This window comes from Oratosquilla oratoria, chromosome 21 (genome assembly GCF_046742065.1).
Source record: "Oratosquilla oratoria isolate Oo_2021 chromosome 21, ASM4674206v1, whole genome shotgun sequence".
In the NCBI taxonomy this organism is placed as follows: Eukaryota; Metazoa; Arthropoda; class Malacostraca; order Stomatopoda; family Squillidae; genus Oratosquilla; species Oratosquilla oratoria.
Window position 1 is genome coordinate 34560553 of NC_134797.1, and position 19643 is coordinate 34580195.

The following is a 19643-nucleotide window of genomic DNA, read 5'->3' on the forward strand; positions in this document are numbered from 1 at the left end:
TAACACACACACACACACACACACACACACACACACACACACACACACACACACACACACTTCAACGAATGGACGGCTTAGAAGACGTTCTGAAGAAAAGTGAAGTCTGTGGATCCCAACGCAAAGAGAAGTGCCTAGTGTTTTTGCAGGGTGGGGGGGAAATTGCTCGTGGAGTAGTGGGAACGTAGGGAAAGAGGAAAAGGGGAGGGATTACTGAGGGAAATGGAAGGAAATGAGGAGGGAGTAGACTTTGACCAGCCAGACAAGCGGAAGGTAAACAAAAGACTTAGCGAGGATCAAATGTCTAATAAAAATGTAAAGATTAGAAGTATAGAGAGGAGCAATACAGAAGAAAGTGACGAGAATATGTTCCAGGGATTTAAAGAGGGTGGGGGGGACACAACCCCCCCCCCCCCCGACTGATAAGACTAGAGGAGAGAGTTGATAAGGTGATCGAGGACTTGGAGCGTAAGTTAGGTAACGTAGACTCCATTTTTCAAAGAATTGAAAGGTTGGAACAACTAGAGAAGGCTAACAGAAACTTAACTGAAGAAATAGAGGACCTAAAAAGACAGTTAGGAAATGTAAAGGAGGAGAATGAGAAATTGAAGAAGAATAGTAATGAAAACAGAGAGAAACTAGCTACAGAAGCTAAAAATTGGAGAATAACTCAAGAAGGGAATAAGGTTTCATTCACTGACATAGTCAAACAGCAATTGAAAGAACATAATGAAGACTCAGTTATTAAAGTGATGAGACAGAAGGAGAATATAGTAAGAGAATTAGCTGACAAAAAGAAATGTATAATTATATTAGGAATGGAAGAGAAACATAACCCAGATAGAACTGCAAGAATCAAGGAGGAAAATGAAAGAGTAAGCAGTTTATTAAAATTAGTCCAGGAAGATGAACCAGAAATTATAAAGGAAATTGAGGAAAAATTCAGACTCGGAAAATATAGTACAGATAAGACCAGACCAATTAAGATTAAATTCAGGTCACAAACAACAGCAGAGAAAATTCTATCCAAGACAGGGAAACTAGCAACAAATGATCAATATAAAAAGGTATGGATAAAAAGAGAAATGAATAAGGAGGAAAGAGAGGCAGAAAAGCAGAAAAGAATTGAAGCTAAGGCAAAAAACGAGGAAAGAACGGAGTCAGAGAAAGAGAGATTCTATTGGAGAGTAGTGAACATGAAAATAAAGCAGTTCGACATACTAAAGAAAAACATAAGGGAAACAGAGAATACAATGGAAGTGGCAGAAAACTAAGAGTGTCTTACACAAATATAGATGGATTGATAACAGGATTGAATGAACTGAATGATTATTTGAAAGAAAAAGAACCGGACATAATGGGAATTGTAGAAACAAAATTAAAAGGCCCACTACCACCCAACAGTGTAGGACATGATACATACAATTATTGGATTAGAAACAGAGAGAAAAAACAAGGGGGTGGAGTTATGTTCCTGACTAAGAAGGATATAAACGTGAAAGGTGTCATATATGGAAAGAATACAGTAGAGATGATTATGATAGAAGTGGAAGACCGAGATAAGAAGAGCAGAAAATTTGTGATCAATTATGTGCCTCCGAAAACAGCCTCATGGGAGGAGAGTGAACATAAAAGTATGTTAGAGGACACAAAGATAGCATTAACTAAAATAATGGAAGACGGAGGAAGAATAGTTATGATGGGCGACTTTAATTGCAAAGAAATCTGCTGGGAAGAAATGACAGTAAAGAGTGGTGATGACTCATGGGGAAATGCTCTACTTGAGATGATTACTGACCATTCAATGACACAATGGATACAAGAGAACACTAGGTATAGAAATGAAGAAGAACCATCGAGGCTAGACTTAATAATTACATCTGAACCTAGAATAGTGGACAAGATTGAATATAAAACACCAATAGGTAAAAGTGACCACATATTGATTGAACTGGAACTTAATGAAGAAAAATATATGAAAAGAAATGAACAATATAGAAAAGGAAGAATGATGTATGAAAAAACAAACTTTGATAAAATAAGAGAATTCTTCCAACAAGAAAACTGGGAAGAAATATACAAAGAAGAAACAACAGTGGAAGAGAAATGGAATATTTTGACAAAAATTTACAAAAAAGGAGTGGAAAAGTATGTCCCAAGACAAAAACAAGAAAAAGAATATGTAAAATGCTGGTACAACAAAAGTTGTAGGGAGTTAAAGGACAAAAGAGACAAAGCCTGGAACAGATGGAAAAAAGACAGAAGACCTGAAAAATGGAAAATATATACTGGTTATAGAAATGAATATGTACAAAAGTGCAGAGAGGAAAAAAGAAAATATGAAAAAGATGTTATAGAAAAGTGTAAAGATCAACCAAAACTATTCTACAGATTTGTAAACAATAAACTGAAAAACAAACAAGACTTAGAGAAATTAAGACAAGGAGGAGTTGAATACACTGAGGAAATGGAAATGGCAGAAATTATGAACAAACATTTTAAATCAGTGTTTACAAGGGAAAATATACAACCTGAAGAGATTGAGTGGAAGGAAAAAGTCCCCCCTATGGAAGAAATAGAAGTAACAAAGAATGAAATATTGACACACTTGGGTAATTTTGATGTCAGAAAATCGCATGGGCCAGATGAAATAGCAAACTGGATTCTGAAAGAATGCAGGAATGAACTGGCAGACAAAATACATAGCATAATAAGCAGTTCCTTAAAAGAAGGAAAAGTTCCAGAAGATTGGAAAAAAGCAAATATAGTACCTATATATAAAGGAGGAAATAAAGAAGAACCTACCAACTATAGACCAGTCTCTCTAACAAGTACAATAGCAAAAATATGTGAAAGAATTATCAAAAGTAGATGGGTAAAATACTTGGAAAAAAACAACGTACTAAATCCAAGGCAATTTGGATTCAGACAAGGACGATCATGCGTCACCAATTTAATATGTTTCTATTCAAGGCTAATAGATATAATACAAGAAAGAGATGGATGGGCTGATTGTGCATTCCTAGACCTAAAAAAAGCTTTTGACAAAGTACCACATAAGAAGTTGCTTAAGAAATTAGAATATGAAGGAGGAATACAAGGTAAATTGCTAAATTGGATGGAAGACTTTTTGCAAGAAAGAAAAAGAGAGTAGTGATAAGAGATCAGCACTCAAAATGGAATGAAGTAATAAGCGGTGTCCCGCAGGGAACAGTTCTGGCCCCAATAATGTTTGCTATATATATTAATGATATGGATGAAGGAATTGAAAGCTATATGAGCTTCTTTGCAGATGATGCAAAATTACTGAAAAGAGTGAAAACTGAAGAAGATTGTGAATCACTACAGAGAGATCTAAATAAAGTACAAGAATGGAGTAGGAAGTGGGAGATGGAGTTCAATACAAAAAAGTGTAGTATAATGGAATTTGGAAAAAGCAAAAACAGAATAACAGGATCATATAATTTGGGAAAAGAAGGAATAAAAAAAGTAGAAAATGAGAAGGACCTGGGAGTCATTGTTATGAATAATATGTCACCTGAGAAACATATAAATAAGATTTTTGGAGAAACTTATAATTTAATAAGAACAATCAAAGTGGCATTTACATACCTGGATGAAGAAATGGTGAGGAAAATCCTAATCACCCTGATAAGACCAAGATTGGAATATGCAGCAACGATATGGTCACCAAGTACAAAAAAATGTATAAAAAAACTTGAAAGAATACAAAGAGCAATTACAAAACTGGCACCAACACTCTCAAAACTATCATATGAAGAGAGACTACAAAAACTTAAACTACAGACACTAGAGCAAAGAAGAGAGAGAGGAGATTTGATAGCTATTTACAGAATCATGAAAGGCATAGAAATTACTGATAGAGAGAATCTGATAAAATGGGATGACAGAAATACAAGAGGACACGGAAAGAAAATAAAAAAAGACAGCTATAGAAGAGATTTTAAAAAGAACAGCTTTCCTCACAGAGTAATAGACAGTTGGAACAAGTTAGATGAGAAAGTGGTGTGTGCAAAAACAATACATGAATTTAAAAATAGTTTAGATAAAATGAGATATGAAGATGGGACCCCACGAGCATAGCTCCCCTTCCCGTAAAATACAACTAGGTAAATACACATTACTAGACAGTTGGTACAAGTTAGATGAGAAAGTGGTGTGTGCAAAAACAATACATGAATTTAAAAATAGTTTAGATATAATGAGATATGAAGACAGGACACCACGAGCATAGCTCCCCTTCCCGTAAAATACAACTAGGTAAATACAACTAGGTAAATGCGCACATACAACACACACATTAAGAAATGTAGTATAATGGAATTTGGAAAAAGCAAAAGTAGAATCTCGGGTCAATCTAAAATTGGCACAAAGGAAGTAAAAAAAGTAAACTCAGAAAGGGACCTAGGAGTAACTATCTCAAATGACATGACAACAGACAAACATGTCAACAAATTGGTCGGAGAAACTTTTAACAGTGAAAGCGGCGTTTGACTACATGGATGAAGAAATGGTAAAGAAAATACTAGTCACACTGATAAGACCAAAATTCAGCGTCTCTATGGACACCTAGTAAAAAAAAAAAAAAAAAAAAAAAAAAAAAAAAAAAAAAAAAAAAAAAAACATAAAGAACTAGAAAAAATTCAAAGAGCAACGACAAAGATGGCACCAACAATGCAATTTGACATACGAACAAAGATTGGACAAACCAAATTTACCAACACTAAAACAAAGAAGCGAAAGAGGTGATTTGATAACCATTTACTAAATTATGAAAGGGATGGAAATTCTTGATAAGGATGACCTACTAAAATGGGACAGAAGAAATACAAGAGGACACGAGAAGAAACTTAAGAAAGACAGTTACAGAAGAGATCTGAAAAAGAATAGCTTTCCACAAAGAGTAATAGATATCTGGAACAAACTGAAAGAGGAAACAGTATGTGCTAAAACTATACATGACTTTAAGAAAAAAAATGGATAAGGAAAGATACAACAACGGGTCACTACGAGCATACTTTCCCCCCCGCAAAATACAACGGGTCACACACACACACACACACACACACACACACACACACACACACACACACACACACACACACACACACACACACACACACACAACTGGAGGCAATGCCATGGTAGTAAATAAAATTTTGGCATTAGCCAGAATAAAAACAAAAGATTCACTCAATGAGGATAAGATGGGATTTTTTTTAGATTTTCGGTAGTTGTAACAGTAATAACAATATAAGTATTGTAACAAATATCATTATATTTTCAATGTTTACCATCAGTGCTATAGAGGGCTATTCAGTACATAAGAACATAAGAATGAAGGAGACTGCAAGAGACCATAAGGCCTACATTAGGCAGTTCCATGTCCATTACCACATATCATCCCCATCCATAGTTGTCTACCCGTTCTTTAAAACAATTGATAGTTTTAGCGCTCACTACATGATTAATTCCATTCGTTGACCACCCTTTAAGTAAACCAGTTCTTGCCAATTTCCTTCTTAAATCTAAATTTGTCCAATTTAAGTCCATTACTGCGAGTCCTGCCTTGTCTTAATATGATGACTTTGCGTCACCCTTGTTAAAAACCTTGATCCACTTGAACACCTCTATTAGATCACCCCGCACTCTGCGTCTTTCCAGTGAACGTTAAGTTAAAATGCCTAAGCCTGTTCTCGTACGGTAAATTTCTGAGCTCATAAATCATTTTGGCCATTCTCCTCTGTTTCTTTTATCTCATTATCATTATTATGATTGATATGAATAATTAACTATGAACTATTAATTACTTATGTATTTATTATTCATTTATGTTAACTATCATTATCATGTGTCTATTACTTGTCACTACACGACTGGCGATGGACTTTCCAGGTAAAAGTTTGGATAGCCAGCACCTCTGTCCACGGGGGCAATATCGCGCCGAAGAAGTCACAGAGGAACCCAAAGCCTCACGACAACCGGCAATAACCTTCAGACCCTTTGCCCCCCTCCCCCCCCAAAAAAAAATGAACTCTGGAAATCGAGGGTCATATTACTATTGTTATCTATTTGTTTGTTTATATGCCCGATACATTTCGAAAGTTGTAATTAATATCAAAAGAAACGACATTAACATCAATACGAAATCATTGATAGATATATGTATCGCTCATACAGAAAGTGGTGTGGGAAGTAGCATGTGAGAATGGTAGGGCAGGTACAAGTTGTGACGTCATAAGATAAAGTTAGGTTAGATGACGTCATAAGGTACGGGCGGTGACGTCATCATGGAAGGTGATGACATCACCCAGGAGACCGCGAATTGTCCTACGACAAAAGGACAGAGGGAGAGATAAAGAGAATGAGAGAGCGTTTTCATGTATCACCAGCGCTTCTGTTTTTATAGACAGTAATGTCGTTGCAGAGGTGGAGTCATGGAGAAGGTACAGGAGACAGATTTAAGGCGGGCAGCAGGACGGGGAGGGGCGGAGGGAGAGCAGGAGTGAAAAATGTTCGACACTGAGTGGATATTTAGTCGTCAATCATACAAGAATGCTGGTCCGCAGTTACCGAGAAAGAGAGAGGGAGAGAGAGAGAGAGAGAGAGAGAGAGAGAGAGAGAGAGAGAGAGAGAGGGGACAGCATCCAGAGCCAAAGAGAGGCCGGAGCGAAGAGAGCTGTTGGGTTGGGTTGGGTGGAGAAGGAAGCGAGAATAATGGAGGTGAGAAGAAAGTAGGAAGAGGAAATGGAAGAGGGAGGAGGAGGAGGAGGGGCGATAGGAAATGGGAGACAAGGGTGAAGGACTGAAGGGGGTGAAAGTGGAGTAGTGGATGAAAAGGATGGAGGACGAGGAGGAGGCAAAGGAGGGGTGGAGATGGAGGAGAAGGAACAGAGGGAGAATGCGGAGTACAAAAGAGAATGAGGAGGTAGAGAAACAGGAAAAAAAGATGAAAGAAAGGGGGGGGGGAAGACGACGCGAGAAAATAAGATAAAAGACAAATAATTTTTGGGAGAAGATCAAATTAAGACGCAGGGGTACATTGGGGCAAGCGAGGGCCAACGAATGTGTCAGAGGTTAAGGAAAGGGCAATGGTATGGGGCATCAGGGGACCCAAGCTGGGGCAATGACTGACGGAAGGTGGGCAAAAAATACGGAAATGGGATATCTGTATCTAAAGTCTGTGCGGGTCAGCAAAGGAGGCAGCGTCATGAGCGAAGGATTATGATAAGCGTGGGCAAGGTCAGGGAGGGGCAGGAGGATGCAAAGGCGATGGCAGGGGTCTTTAGAACAAGGGCAAAGGGTTAGGGTGTCTAGGGCCGATGGCAGGGTAAGGGTGTGCACAACGGCGGGTAGGGGTCGAGACAGACGGGCGGAATAAAGGCAGGTACCTCTGGCAGGACCATATAGACTTTTTCCAGAATGATTCGTGGCATTCCAAATTTATTCGTTCAAAACCGAATTATTCGTGTTTACCGTGTTAATAAATTATATTGCTGTTGTATTAAGTTTAGAATACTCCATCAACCGGTATGACATATATTTCTTTTCCTCTAGTAAGTATTCTGTGAGGAGTTTTCATGAAAACCGAATGTTCTCGAACCGAACGCTGTCGAACGAAATTCTCTGCATCGTCCACAACGCCACAACAACGGTGATGGCCGACACCTGTTACTCGACCGATGTCGGGGGTCACTATTCCGACAAAATAAATACCAAAGTCGATAGCCCCTGCCACACCTTGGCACCTGTGTGAGTAAGTCAGGGACTCCAAAGCTTCCTGAACCGGCATTTCTTTTGAGAACTCTAGACGGAAGGTGTGAACTGCACGCCAACGTCGAACTGAGCAACTCTCAGGTGACTTCGATGCTTTCGGTGCTAAATCTTCGGTAGTCAAATCAGTTTGTTTTGTCTCCACGATCTTATTGGATGTGTCCACCTATCCAGAAACGTCTGGTTTGTCAGCCCCAGCAACCACACCAAGTTATAAATTGCAACATTAAATACCCATCCTGTTTTATCAGCAGCAGATCTACCCTAGGTTGCAAAAATGAATCACGTCTTCATTGACGCTGAAAAGATCATTCTGGGTGGAGTAGCCTCAGCTGGCCTCTGTTGACTCAGTTTACACATTTTCTCCACTTCACAGGTCTTTAACGAACACAACAAATTTAATTACTTACCCTTTTCGTTCCAAAGTTGAACAGTCTTTTAACAAAAAGTCACACTACACCATCACCACACTGTCTAGCCTCGCTGCGGGGCACACACTGAGTGAAGATTAAGGTAGTCGTTTTCTATTTCACTGTCATTGTCATTTAACAGAAAACAAAAATATTAAGGGGTGACTAAAATCTTTCAATTTATATCATTATTTCTATTTATCTTTTCTTCATATATCTGTACTCACTTGAGGTACAAGCTGTGTTGTTGCCTTATATATTTTTTTATAAACATGCATTCTTTATATTTATGCGTACACATAGTATAGAAATTATATTTAATGAAATTTGCATGAACATTTACATTAAGCATGAACATAACTACAATCATTTTTGCAGTGTATGGAGTACATGTGCAGTGGAGTATAGTGTATATGTACCTTTACTTATCCTACAGTTGTATGGCACCATGGTCGAGAAAAACCAACAAATAAAGAGGGTCTGTGTATAAGCAATTTTTATGCATGATTGTCCAATTTCCTTATTTTTGGCTATTCTATTACAGGACATGATGTTAACACCAAAACTACAAGACCAGTCTCGCGATCGATTTAAGGCACCGTGCGACGTTATTTTTTTTTTATACATAATAGATCTTCAACTTCGGCTTCAGGATTTTGCCCGTGAATGGAAAACTACTTTTCTAGATCGCTCGTGGAATGCTCAAAGACATCGGTTCTTAACCTTTTTCAGTGCCTGTATCCCTTGATTATCTCACAAACAGTTCTCGTACCCCCATCCAGTATAAATACAATGCAAACGTACGAAAAGAATTAGTGATACAAACCTTGCTTTGCTTTCTCATAGTAAATAGACACTCCCATTGCACTGAATATCATGTCTCGTTAAGAATCACTGCTCTAAGATCATTTTGAAGAATGTTCGCATCTTGATAGTTTGAGAATCAAAACATTAGAAACATTTCTGTGAATAGAGAACATTAACTCAAGTTACGTGCAGTAGATAAACGACAACTGGAGTTAAATTTACACATGGAATTTAACCCAAAATCACTGGTAAAGGGGGTACCTCAGCTGAATAGAATTGATTGGTTCCAGAAACAACAAAAAATATCGCCACTGTCTACAGTGACGATCATACGCTTGGAGAAGCGTCGCTTCAAATTTACGTCGTCGTCACACATGAACTCAGAGTCGGTGTCCACATTATGCCACGCTGTTGGGAGTGGCCGTACCCAGAGGATGTCAGGAAGGGCACCTCTTGACCCTAGACAGTGCCGGGGAAGGGCGTGACTTCAGGAAGCTGAGGGTTGCTTCGGAATGGGATATAGTGAGGTGCCGCGCCACTTTCCGAAGTGAACGGCACGACGCGCTGAGGCTTAGTCGAAGAATAACCAGTAGCTCTGCACTCTAGCAGGTAATGGCGGAGGGGCTGTTGTATCGCAGCCGCTCAAAGTTTGTAGTGTCCGTGATTGTCTCTCCTTGCATGTCAGTCTCTCCCATTAGTTTCTCCAAGTAAGCTTCTATTTAGTCAACCTTCCTGTCCCGAACAGCTCTCGACAAGAACGGTTGACTTGCCCCGGCCATGAGTTCTATGAAAGTTCTTCCTCATCGTCTCTTCCACCGAGGGTTCTCTCTTGTGGAGATCACCCTTTTAGTGGGATCAACATCAGTAGAACGTGCCACATGCCCATAGAGCCGGAGATAACGTTCACGAATTATTGTGTAATAAACTTTGACTGAACCGTACGGAACAGTCATTGGCAGCGATATCCTATAAATTTCCAAAGGCACTTGGTGATAGCACCAACGACGTGGAGGCGCCTCTTCAACTCCTATCTTCCTGTTGTATAGCAAGACAAGGAACACGAACGACTTGAAGATTCAGATCTTAGTCTTCATGCATAACTATCGATAACGCCATATATTTTGGTCGAGCGATCCCATAACACCATGGACCCTGCCGATCTTTCGAGGAACTGAAGAACCTAACCCACCACTGTCATGCACAACACTACCAAGGTATCTGAAGCTTTCCGAGACCTCGCCACATACATAGACAGACTGAAGTTATCATCCAGTAAGTTCCTAAACGCATGGACTCTTTTCTTGGTTTAGGAGACCTAAAGTCCCATCGGTCTCTCCTCCTCCTGTTGTTTGAGTCATCGGCTGCATATCAGGACCTTCCAACGACCCCAACAGATGTATAGCTTCATTGGCATAGACAAGATCGTTGACAGTGGGGATCCTCCACGATGACATTGATGGACAATTCCTCCCAGTATACAGTCCTATGTATGTCTTAAAAAGCGTCGGGGTGTGGATGCACCCCTACCTCCAGAATGAACAGGAAATGAACTGGACACGACATCTCTACACTTCAGAGGACTTTCTGTTCCAGAATATAGGTCGGAAGATCCCATAGCATCTAATGATTATTGAGATCCAAATAGACTGTAAGAAACACCTCACTTCTGAATGAACAAGAAATGAACTGGACACACTATCTCTACACTTCAGAGCACTCTGTTCCAGAATATAGGTCGGAAGATCCCATAGCACATAACGATTATTGAGATACAAATATACTGCAAGAAACACCTTTGAAACTTATATCGCCACTCTGTAAGAACACGAGGACTAGGATCTGATCAGTTGTTCACTTACCGGGCGTGAATCCAGACAACTCAGACCTTTTTTCCAAGCCCCTTTTTCAATCAAAGGGAAAAGTACTAGGCTACCAAACTGCAGATAGTTTGGTATGCAGTCCACTGATCAAGGCCTCACTTCCGGCTTTCAAGAACAGCAAGCGGATGTTGCAGATGCCAATCGCATTTCCACCCTCTCAAACCTCACTCAAAGAGGGCGGAGTTTTGTCTATCGGTGGATCGGCAACCGTCATCAGAACACCAACCAGGGGAAAATGGCCGCTCGGAATGTCAATCATGTATGTACATACATATACCAACGGCTTTTTCCACCTTACAAGGGAGGTAGCCAAAATCAAAGGCATAAATCCACTCCTCCCCATTTCATACCCACATACTCCATTTTTCATTCACCACCCCTCTCCTCCTCTTTCCTTGGCTCCTCCTGGATGACGAGTTATCCCTGCATCTCGCCCACTGCCCTGGGTCAGAAGCATTGTAGCAAGACACAGCACATCCACAGCAAAGCCGCTTCGTTTAATCGGCGACAACCCCCCCTCTCCGTCCCCTCGTGCAGAAAAAGGGAAGACATACTCCCTCACCCCCATCCCCCACCCACACCCTTCCATGCATCACATCATCATCCATACACAACCATTTCCATTCCTATCTTATGTCTTCATCAACCGACATTCCCCTCTTTCCCAATGCCCCATCCATCCATCTCATCTTAGGTCGCCCCCTCATTTTCATTCATTCCACCTCTGCCTTCCACACCTCTTTTACTAATATTTCTTTACTCATTCTTTCCATGTGTTCAAACCACCTCAATATTCTTTCATCAACCCTATCTTCCAACTTCCTTTCTACACCATCTCTCTTCCTAACCCCTTTGTTTCTTACTCTATCGAGCCTAGAACCCCTACCATACTTCTCAGGCATTTCATCTCAAACACATATAAACTTTTCCTCTCTTCCTCTTTTATGTTCCATATTTCTGTCCCACACAGTGCTGTCGGCACAATCACTCCTTCATACAATCTCCTCTTAGTATCCATTCCCAAATATTTATTTCTCATTACACTTTTTAATCCCACCAAGGTATATACTTGCTTTTCTTTATCTACATTCTACCTCCACCTTCACTCCTCCCTTTACCGCCACATTCGCACCCAAGTATCTAAAGCTATCTACTTCCTCAAGTCTCTCTGCTTCAATACTTACTTCCAATTTACTGCCATCCTCTCCCCTTGTACATCTCATAACCTTACTTTTACCCACATTTATCTTCAACTTCCTTCTTTTGCAAACCTTCCCAAACTCAAAGTACTCGGCCCAGCAAGCTCTACACCCATTCATGTCTAACAGTTGTTCAGACAACACTCACCTAGGTTACAGGTTACAGGTGCTTTAACTTCACCAGCATCATACGTTTATCAACCGGAATAACCCAGTGGGGTAGGTCCATATATACAGGCCGACTAGTAGTATCCTCGCTACTAATCTCACTATTGCTAGGTCTCCCTTCTTCAGAAAGAGCCACTATATCTATCCTAAGCCCTCTGAGCCCTGTCGATAAAAAGGGTAGTTGATCGTCCTTGGAAAGGTCCCTACACGGACCGCCGAGGGTTCACCTTGGTCTAAACTTGATGTGCTCGTGCCTCGTTTGCACCTCTTTGGCCGCCAACGTAGCGGGCTTGGTAGATTTAAAAGAAGCAAATCATAGGTCCGCCTCTACCAGTAGCACCATATCTGAATGCCATGTAAATCATCCTACCACGGAGCACGACTATGAGAGATTAAGCGTTACGTTTGTAACCCAATAGTTCCGAAGTCGTGGAAGAATATACACGCTCACCACCTTGATTTTGTGTGTGGGCATCCGTGCACCATGCGGAGTTGGCCTAGGCGGTAGCTGCTTGGTTTGGGAAGTGCTTGGATCGAAGGCTCTAGTCAGGAAGTTCAGTCGATTTGGCTCTCCGAACTGAAAGAGGCCACACTTCCTGGCTTAAGACAAGGACGGAAGAGGCTTGTCGTTCGCCCAAGAGAAGCGTCTCAGGTTTTCTTATCTGTATCCCTTTTTTCCTTCCTTCTCAAGTCAAGCAAAGAACAGCAGTCCAAGTTTATCAGGTATCCCGCCATGACTACTCGCACTCCATATCCACCTTTTGCTGCCATCGTATCCAAAGCCTTCCTACACCGCCCGCTAGATTTATGCCCTTCATATCTCCTTATAAAAAAAAAATAATAATAAAAAAAAAAAAAAAAATGCAGAAGTGCTATCTAATCTTTTTACCTACGGTAGATAATTCTCCAGCATACACTTTCTGCTAGGAGACTGAAACGCCAGACATTCTCTTTGAGGAAATGTTAGCACAACCCCTCGAGGTAAGAAGATAACCTCCCTGTTAACAACTCGTTCCCTATCTCTTAACACCGATCAAGGTACAAGATCTCATCTTCAATGACCTACACCTCCATTGGCCTGTGTTTATATACACTACCTCCCTTTTGACTTCGAACAATCTATAATACCAGACCTACACCATAATAGCTACTCTCCACTCTTCCTTAGATTCCTAACAGGTTTCCCTCTACCCCGAATGTCCCTCTTCCGTGCGAAATGGAAAACCTTGCAATCAGCACCATGCATCTGCAAAACTCCTGGGGATTTCTCACAGATTAGAACCTCAGTAGTGCTTTTCGCACTCCCAAACACTTTATCATACTCATCTCAATGCTCAGTTCCCTGGTAGAATTCGGATTGTGGCCCGATTCACAGAACAAAGAATACAGCCTTTCGCCACTTCAAAAGACGCCTACATTGTAGATATAATTTTTCTTAAAAAAAGAGAGAGAAAAAAAAAACGACTGATCACCGAGTGATGCGCCTAGCACTCGTATGTTCGTGGCAGCTTATTATATCTACAATTGCCTACCAAATTCCCACCAGCACAATATAGAGAAGGACAAAGAATATAAGCTAAGGAATCACCTTCATACTCTCCCCGCATCCTCCAGATCAACGCCCAAACCAAATTCTCACCCAAGTATGGATAAAATCGCTGATGGACTTTGGTCGATGATAATCGTAATGATAACCAATTATTTCGTTCATTTGGACTATGAATATTCACGAGTTTGACTCGTTCTCAACCTATGCCATTCTACTAAAAGTTTGATAATTAGCTATCACAACAAAATAATGTAGCACATTGGTAAAATTATACTAATGACCCACTTTCGGAGAAGAATAGGCGAAAGAGATCCGTATATTTTGATCACTATCTGTGATCCTCTTCAGCGAAGAGGATCACAGATAGTGGTCGAAATATACAGATCTCTTTACTCTCGCCTATTCTTCTCCGAAAGTGGGTCATTAGTATAACAATTGGCTATGTTGATCATTTCCCCTAGGAATATACGAATGGACGTATGTAATTTCAAAGATTTAGAAAATTACCCTCGTTTATGCATCTGTTCCCTCCATCATGTAACTGCTGTTTCACGATTAAAATTGAGCCCTGGTGGGCTTGGCCCGTACTGGATATGCATTCCAAACAACATTGGTCACAACAATGAGTCATTGGCGACCTGGGGCGAGCAGTGATCGTGATGGGACAATTGGTTATTGAGAATACTTCGGACTGTTGACTCCAGTGTGCATCGAGGCCCAGGACAAACCTGCGCCACAGTTGATGTCCTCTTGTCAACCCCGTCGGCGCGATGTCACACCATAGGTTTCATTTTGTCCAACCATAGATTTCATTCAGCTGGTGTAGAGTTTGCCTGCTCAGGACACTTTTGTCTCAGGTAGCCCTGGCCTAATGGTGGCGTACTCTATAGATTTTATCTTGGCTAACTCCAGTGGACTTTATTCAGCTTAAGGCACGTCACCTCAGTGAGGGGATTAAGGCAATCTTGATCAATTTCCTTAGCTTTGATGACAATTTTATTCAATTGAGAGTAACTCATCGTACTTCAGGATCTAACAGCGTGAAGGCGTTCGTTTTGAAATGGCAGTTCTTTCTTCAAGACTTCTTTTCAATATTTGTTGTTCAGTTTGATTGGACAAAATGCCCCTTACAGACTAAAGGTTATGTAAAAAAACACTTTGTAGTTACAACTGTAATCGTAACTTGTCTTGAAAATGTAACTAACTACAGTCACAATATCATTCATTGAATCAATGCAATTGTTAAATTTTACGAAACCCCTCTCGTGCGTAGGAAGCCTTCGGAGATAAGGACCCCAAAACTTCAGGACGCAAGTAAAACCAGAGATGAACAGGTAAATCTTTAATCTTTATAACGTATGTACCTACATGTTTGACAGGTAGATAATGTAGTAATAACCTTTGTACCTAAACAATGGGGCAAGTCGGAAGGCGGCGTGTGCCTACGTGTGTATTTATAAAGTATATGTATATATGATGGTAAAGGAACTACACCATTGGCTCGGTAGGGGAAATAGTAACCCTTTAAGTGCATGATGCTGTGTATGTTGGGTGAAGACATCATTGTGACAGATACAGTGAGTGACTGTCTTGCAAAAGTACAATAGAAATAACCTGTTTTCCTGCCACTAGCAGACTACACAGCAGTAGTCGAAATTGTAAGAGTTGAGGTTCGTCCACATCAGTCGAATACTTCTAATCAAGTTCGAGATACAACTCAAGATCTGGATTCTGGAAGATCATTATCCAGCAGTGGCACTCAGCAGAAGGTCAGGGTGGGTGGGAAGTGGAGAAGTAATACATGATAAGATAATGGAGACCTATGATGTTTAGTGTCTGAGGGAGGGAAGGAAGTCACTCACCTGTGCATTTGGAAGGTTTTTACGAATACCTGAAGTAGTAAAACCGTAACCCATTCGTTGCGATGCCGTTCCCTAAAGCCCAGGTCCGCTTGAGCATCCCACAGTGTCTGCAGACACAACGGAGAATATCGCTGTCAGACGTACTCACCGTCATTGTCTGTAGATGAACACGGACACTTTGTCGGTTTGTCTTCTGCAGACAAAGGCGGTGAGTCCTTTACCGAAGATATTTCGTACATGTTTCTGCAGACACTGTATGTTCCTGTAGACAGGACTTAAGTTGAATAATATCGTCTGGTTTTAGCCAGAATAAAATATGTAGGGTACGCCATCACATCGTCCAGGGAACCTTCCACTATCGCCCCTGGACGAGTCTTTGTTCTGTATCCCTCTGGGAACTCGTTAAGAAATGTAACTTAAGATGCAACTAAGATAAAAAAGGAAAAATGTGTAGACTACTGTTACATATTGAAACGATCGTATCTATAAGGAATTCTAAACCATCTACGATATTTTATTGTCTGTACTGGAAGCAGAGCAGCAGATGTCATGTATACGGACTTTTTTATATGTGATGTTTTACCCTATCAGAAACCTACCACGAAAATTACATTTTTATAATTCTGTGAACTAGTTCCATAGTCTTTGTTTATCTGTGCATTGATGTGTTTGTTTGGACTTATACCCATTAATGAACTTCTTCCATCGATTCATTCGTTTGTCGTTTACATTTTCAAGACATTATGTTTGACAAAGTCGTCGTGAAAATACAGTGATTCGTTAACGCTGATCAGCCTCAATTATTTTTCTCCCTCTGATAAATTCACAAGAAAAAAATTCTGATATTCTTGGCGAAGAAACGTAGATATCAATTATAAAAACGTACTATAGTCACAAATATGATATGATATTGAATTTAAACAAAGGATGAATCCAGATCATGCACTTCGTGACATTTTCCACGGGAGATTTTTGCTTACCTAGGGATACATTGTATTCAGAAAGGTACTCTGTAGCAAAATGAAAATACAAATAACGGTGATGATAGCACAGTAATATTGCAGGGGATTACATTACGAAGCTACTCGTACATAAAGTGGATATTCTTAATTGGAAGAATGATCTGCAACAAGATGACAAATATTTGACCAAAAAGAGGATGTGACTCAAGGTTCCTCTCATAAGAAGAGACCTGCCCTGTTTTTTTTAATTCGTTGTGAAGCGTAAATCCCCATCCAAAGAAGATCATACAGTGTTTGCAGATATAAGAGAGAAATTTCTTTAGTAGCGGACTTACCATCTTTGTCAGCAGGAAGCAAACACAAACGCTTTGCTCGTTGATCTTGTGAAGACAAAGTTTGTAAGTCCGTCGCCTAATAATATTCTCGCTTGTGTCAGCAGACACTGTATGGTCGTGTGGACGGAGTTTGATATAATTACTTAAATGATACAACATACAATTTGTGGCAGGTGGATCAGAAGAGATTCTGTACAAAATACTAACAACAGTTACACAGTATTCTCTTTTTTTTTCTTTTGTCAATCAAGGAATTAATACATAATTTTTTCTGATGAAAAACATAAGGACGTATCAGAGAAATAGGATGTCCTTAGACATTTGATATCCTGAGTGAGAGTTCGTCTAAGAGCCCACGAAGAAGAACAAAGAACCCAAAAAGATCGCTGACCAGAAGAACACCACACAACAGTACGGGAGATCTTGGTGAGGAGATCTTGGCAGAATGGAAAAGTTCTATACCTTCCCCTGCCTTTGTATCTCGGAGTTATGTTCGTTAGTTACCATTGACTCATTATTCGTTACCGAGGGTTTTTGGGATGGGGCACGAAGAGCCAAAATAAAGAATTCCACTCTGGATGAGGTTAATTAAAATTGGGTTCCCTTTGATTCGGTAAGGATGCTACAGAGGATATAAAGAAATAGTGGCACCCTGTATAGAAGGGGTCAGTGTGTCTTGTATAGGTCCCTCTTATAAAAAGCGGATTGATCCATCATGCGAGGCAATTTCTTTTTTATATAGAGTGCATGACGTCTGCTGCTGGGTGGGTGAAGTGTGACGTGAGTGTGAGAAAGGACTTACATTCAATAATATGAGTGAATGTTAAGACGTTTTAATATGATAAATGTATATTCATATATATGTATATTTATATAGATTTGTATCAATATATGCATATGATAATGATAAGTATATTCGTTATATATTTAGATACATAACTAAAGGGTATCTAAGAACACTGTACAATTACTATAAACCTATGTTGTAATAAGCCACAGAAAAACTGCAGCTTTATTATTTTTTAGTTCAATTGTAAAAATCTTTCTTTTGGGAAAGACCTCCCATGATTTTTTCGCCTTTGATGGTGCTACCAATTGGGACCTGTTTGAACTGCAAACCTTGTCCAGTCAAGAATCGTTTCTTCATAGGAACCGGCTTGTCCAGAGGTTCTCAACCTGACCGTATACCCTATACTTATTGATTGCTGTTCTTTAGCCTTCAGGAGAGGCCGCTTCTACTGGATTTAATCGTGGTTGTGGCCTCAAAGGGGGAACTTCTTTGACTCCCCCAGGGGTATATGGACCTCAGGACTAAGATGAGACCGACTTGGCGTTGCATGGTCCTAGGGGCAGCACACATCACAGGCAAAGAGATGTGGACAGGCAGTGAAAGCCTGTATCCCCTTCTCTTTGTATCCCAAGCCCCTATTTCTCCCTCTTCTTCCCTCTCCCTCCTTCTCCCACCCTCTCCCACCCTCTCCCTCCCTTTCCCACCTTCCCTCTCCGTCTCTTTCCCTTCTTCACCCTCCCTCTCCCTCTGTGTCCCCGTTGAGCATATCATTTCCTACTTGGTAAAACAGTGATGTGAAATAATGTACAGGGTATTCTGTTCTGTCTAGTTACTTAGGGGAATTGGTTGACATGCCTCACGGAGTACCAGAAATTTACTAAAACAGACTTTGCAGTGTGATTTTATCTTAAAACAATTATACCCATCCACCCACTAATTATCTCATGCATTCGGCAAACCCGTCCCCACCATTTCGTACCTATACTCTATGTTTTTATTTTATTTTTTTTATATTTTTACATAAGTATTGTTATCGCAACTCGCTGTGTTTCTGTTTCAGTCTTATTGGTATCTTGGGTGACTGTATTGTTGAAGCTTTTGGTGGTTTCAGTTGGCAGCCCTGTCTCGCTTCCGCACGACAGAGTTCCTCTTGTTGGTGTGATCACCATGGAGAAAGTCATCAGAGGTGAAGTTCCTCTGTCAGTTACCATGGATTGCCAACCGGCGCCATATCATATCCATTGGTTGGGTTGCTGAAATGTAAAAATTCGGTTGAATTAGAAAAAAAAGATCCGTTGGAGTTTGGATAAAATTAATCAGTTTGAATAAGATACAATATGGTTTGAATCAGTCGATTAGAATTTGGATATTACAATGTTTGCTCATGTCGATAAAAAAGAGTTGACATTTAATACAGTGCTTAATACTGATTAATACTTAATCAATACAAATTAGCATTATTTTTCTTCAGAAATAAAAAAAAAATCACGTATATTGGACTAGAAATAATCTCATCCAAGAGTAGTCACAATAGTACATTCTTAAATGTCTATGGAATTAAAAGGGTATGTCGTTGAATACAGCCATATGCAGTTAACATTTTACTTTAGGGCAGATTCTTGATGATAACAAATGTCGCCTCAAATTTCATACACTGGAAACTGGGAGCCCTGCAAAGGCTACCAACGTTCCTCGGACCTTCCCATGGATCTCTGGGGAGAATCAGTGGCTCATTGCCAGTGTTGCACTGGTGTGGGACTGTTTCTGTCACTGGCGTATAGTAGTAGTAGTAGTAATAAGTAGTAGTAGTAAGTAGTAGTAGTAGTAGATAAATAAAAGGGTTGTCGACAACAGTCATTGGCGGGAGAGGGGCCAATGAACTGTGTC

General features: G+C 40.2%; 2 protein-coding genes across 4 annotated transcripts in view; both read right to left on the reverse strand.

The window, feature by feature from the left end:
• LOC143036848 (toll-like receptor 4) overlaps positions 1–8293 on the reverse strand; it is a 39367-nt gene extending 31074 nt beyond the window's left edge. For both annotated transcript variants that reach the window (XM_076204695.1, XM_076204694.1), the window contains exon 1: positions 8205–8293. The gene's annotated coding sequence lies outside the window, so the exon portion shown is untranslated. The remainder of the gene's footprint in view (positions 1–8204) is intronic.
• A 10220-nt stretch (positions 8294–18513) lies between these two features.
• The window catches only part of Ir25a (ionotropic receptor 25a), a 56125-nt gene continuing 54995 nt past the window's right edge, over positions 18514–19643 (reverse strand). For both annotated transcript variants that reach the window (XR_012967380.1, XM_076204183.1), the window contains one exon: positions 18514–19009. Coding sequence is in view for 1 of the 2 variants with exons in the window: in XM_076204183.1 (XP_076060298.1) it covers positions 18961–19009 (49 nt within the window). In the remaining variant the exon portion in view is untranslated. The remainder of the gene's footprint in view (positions 19010–19643) is intronic.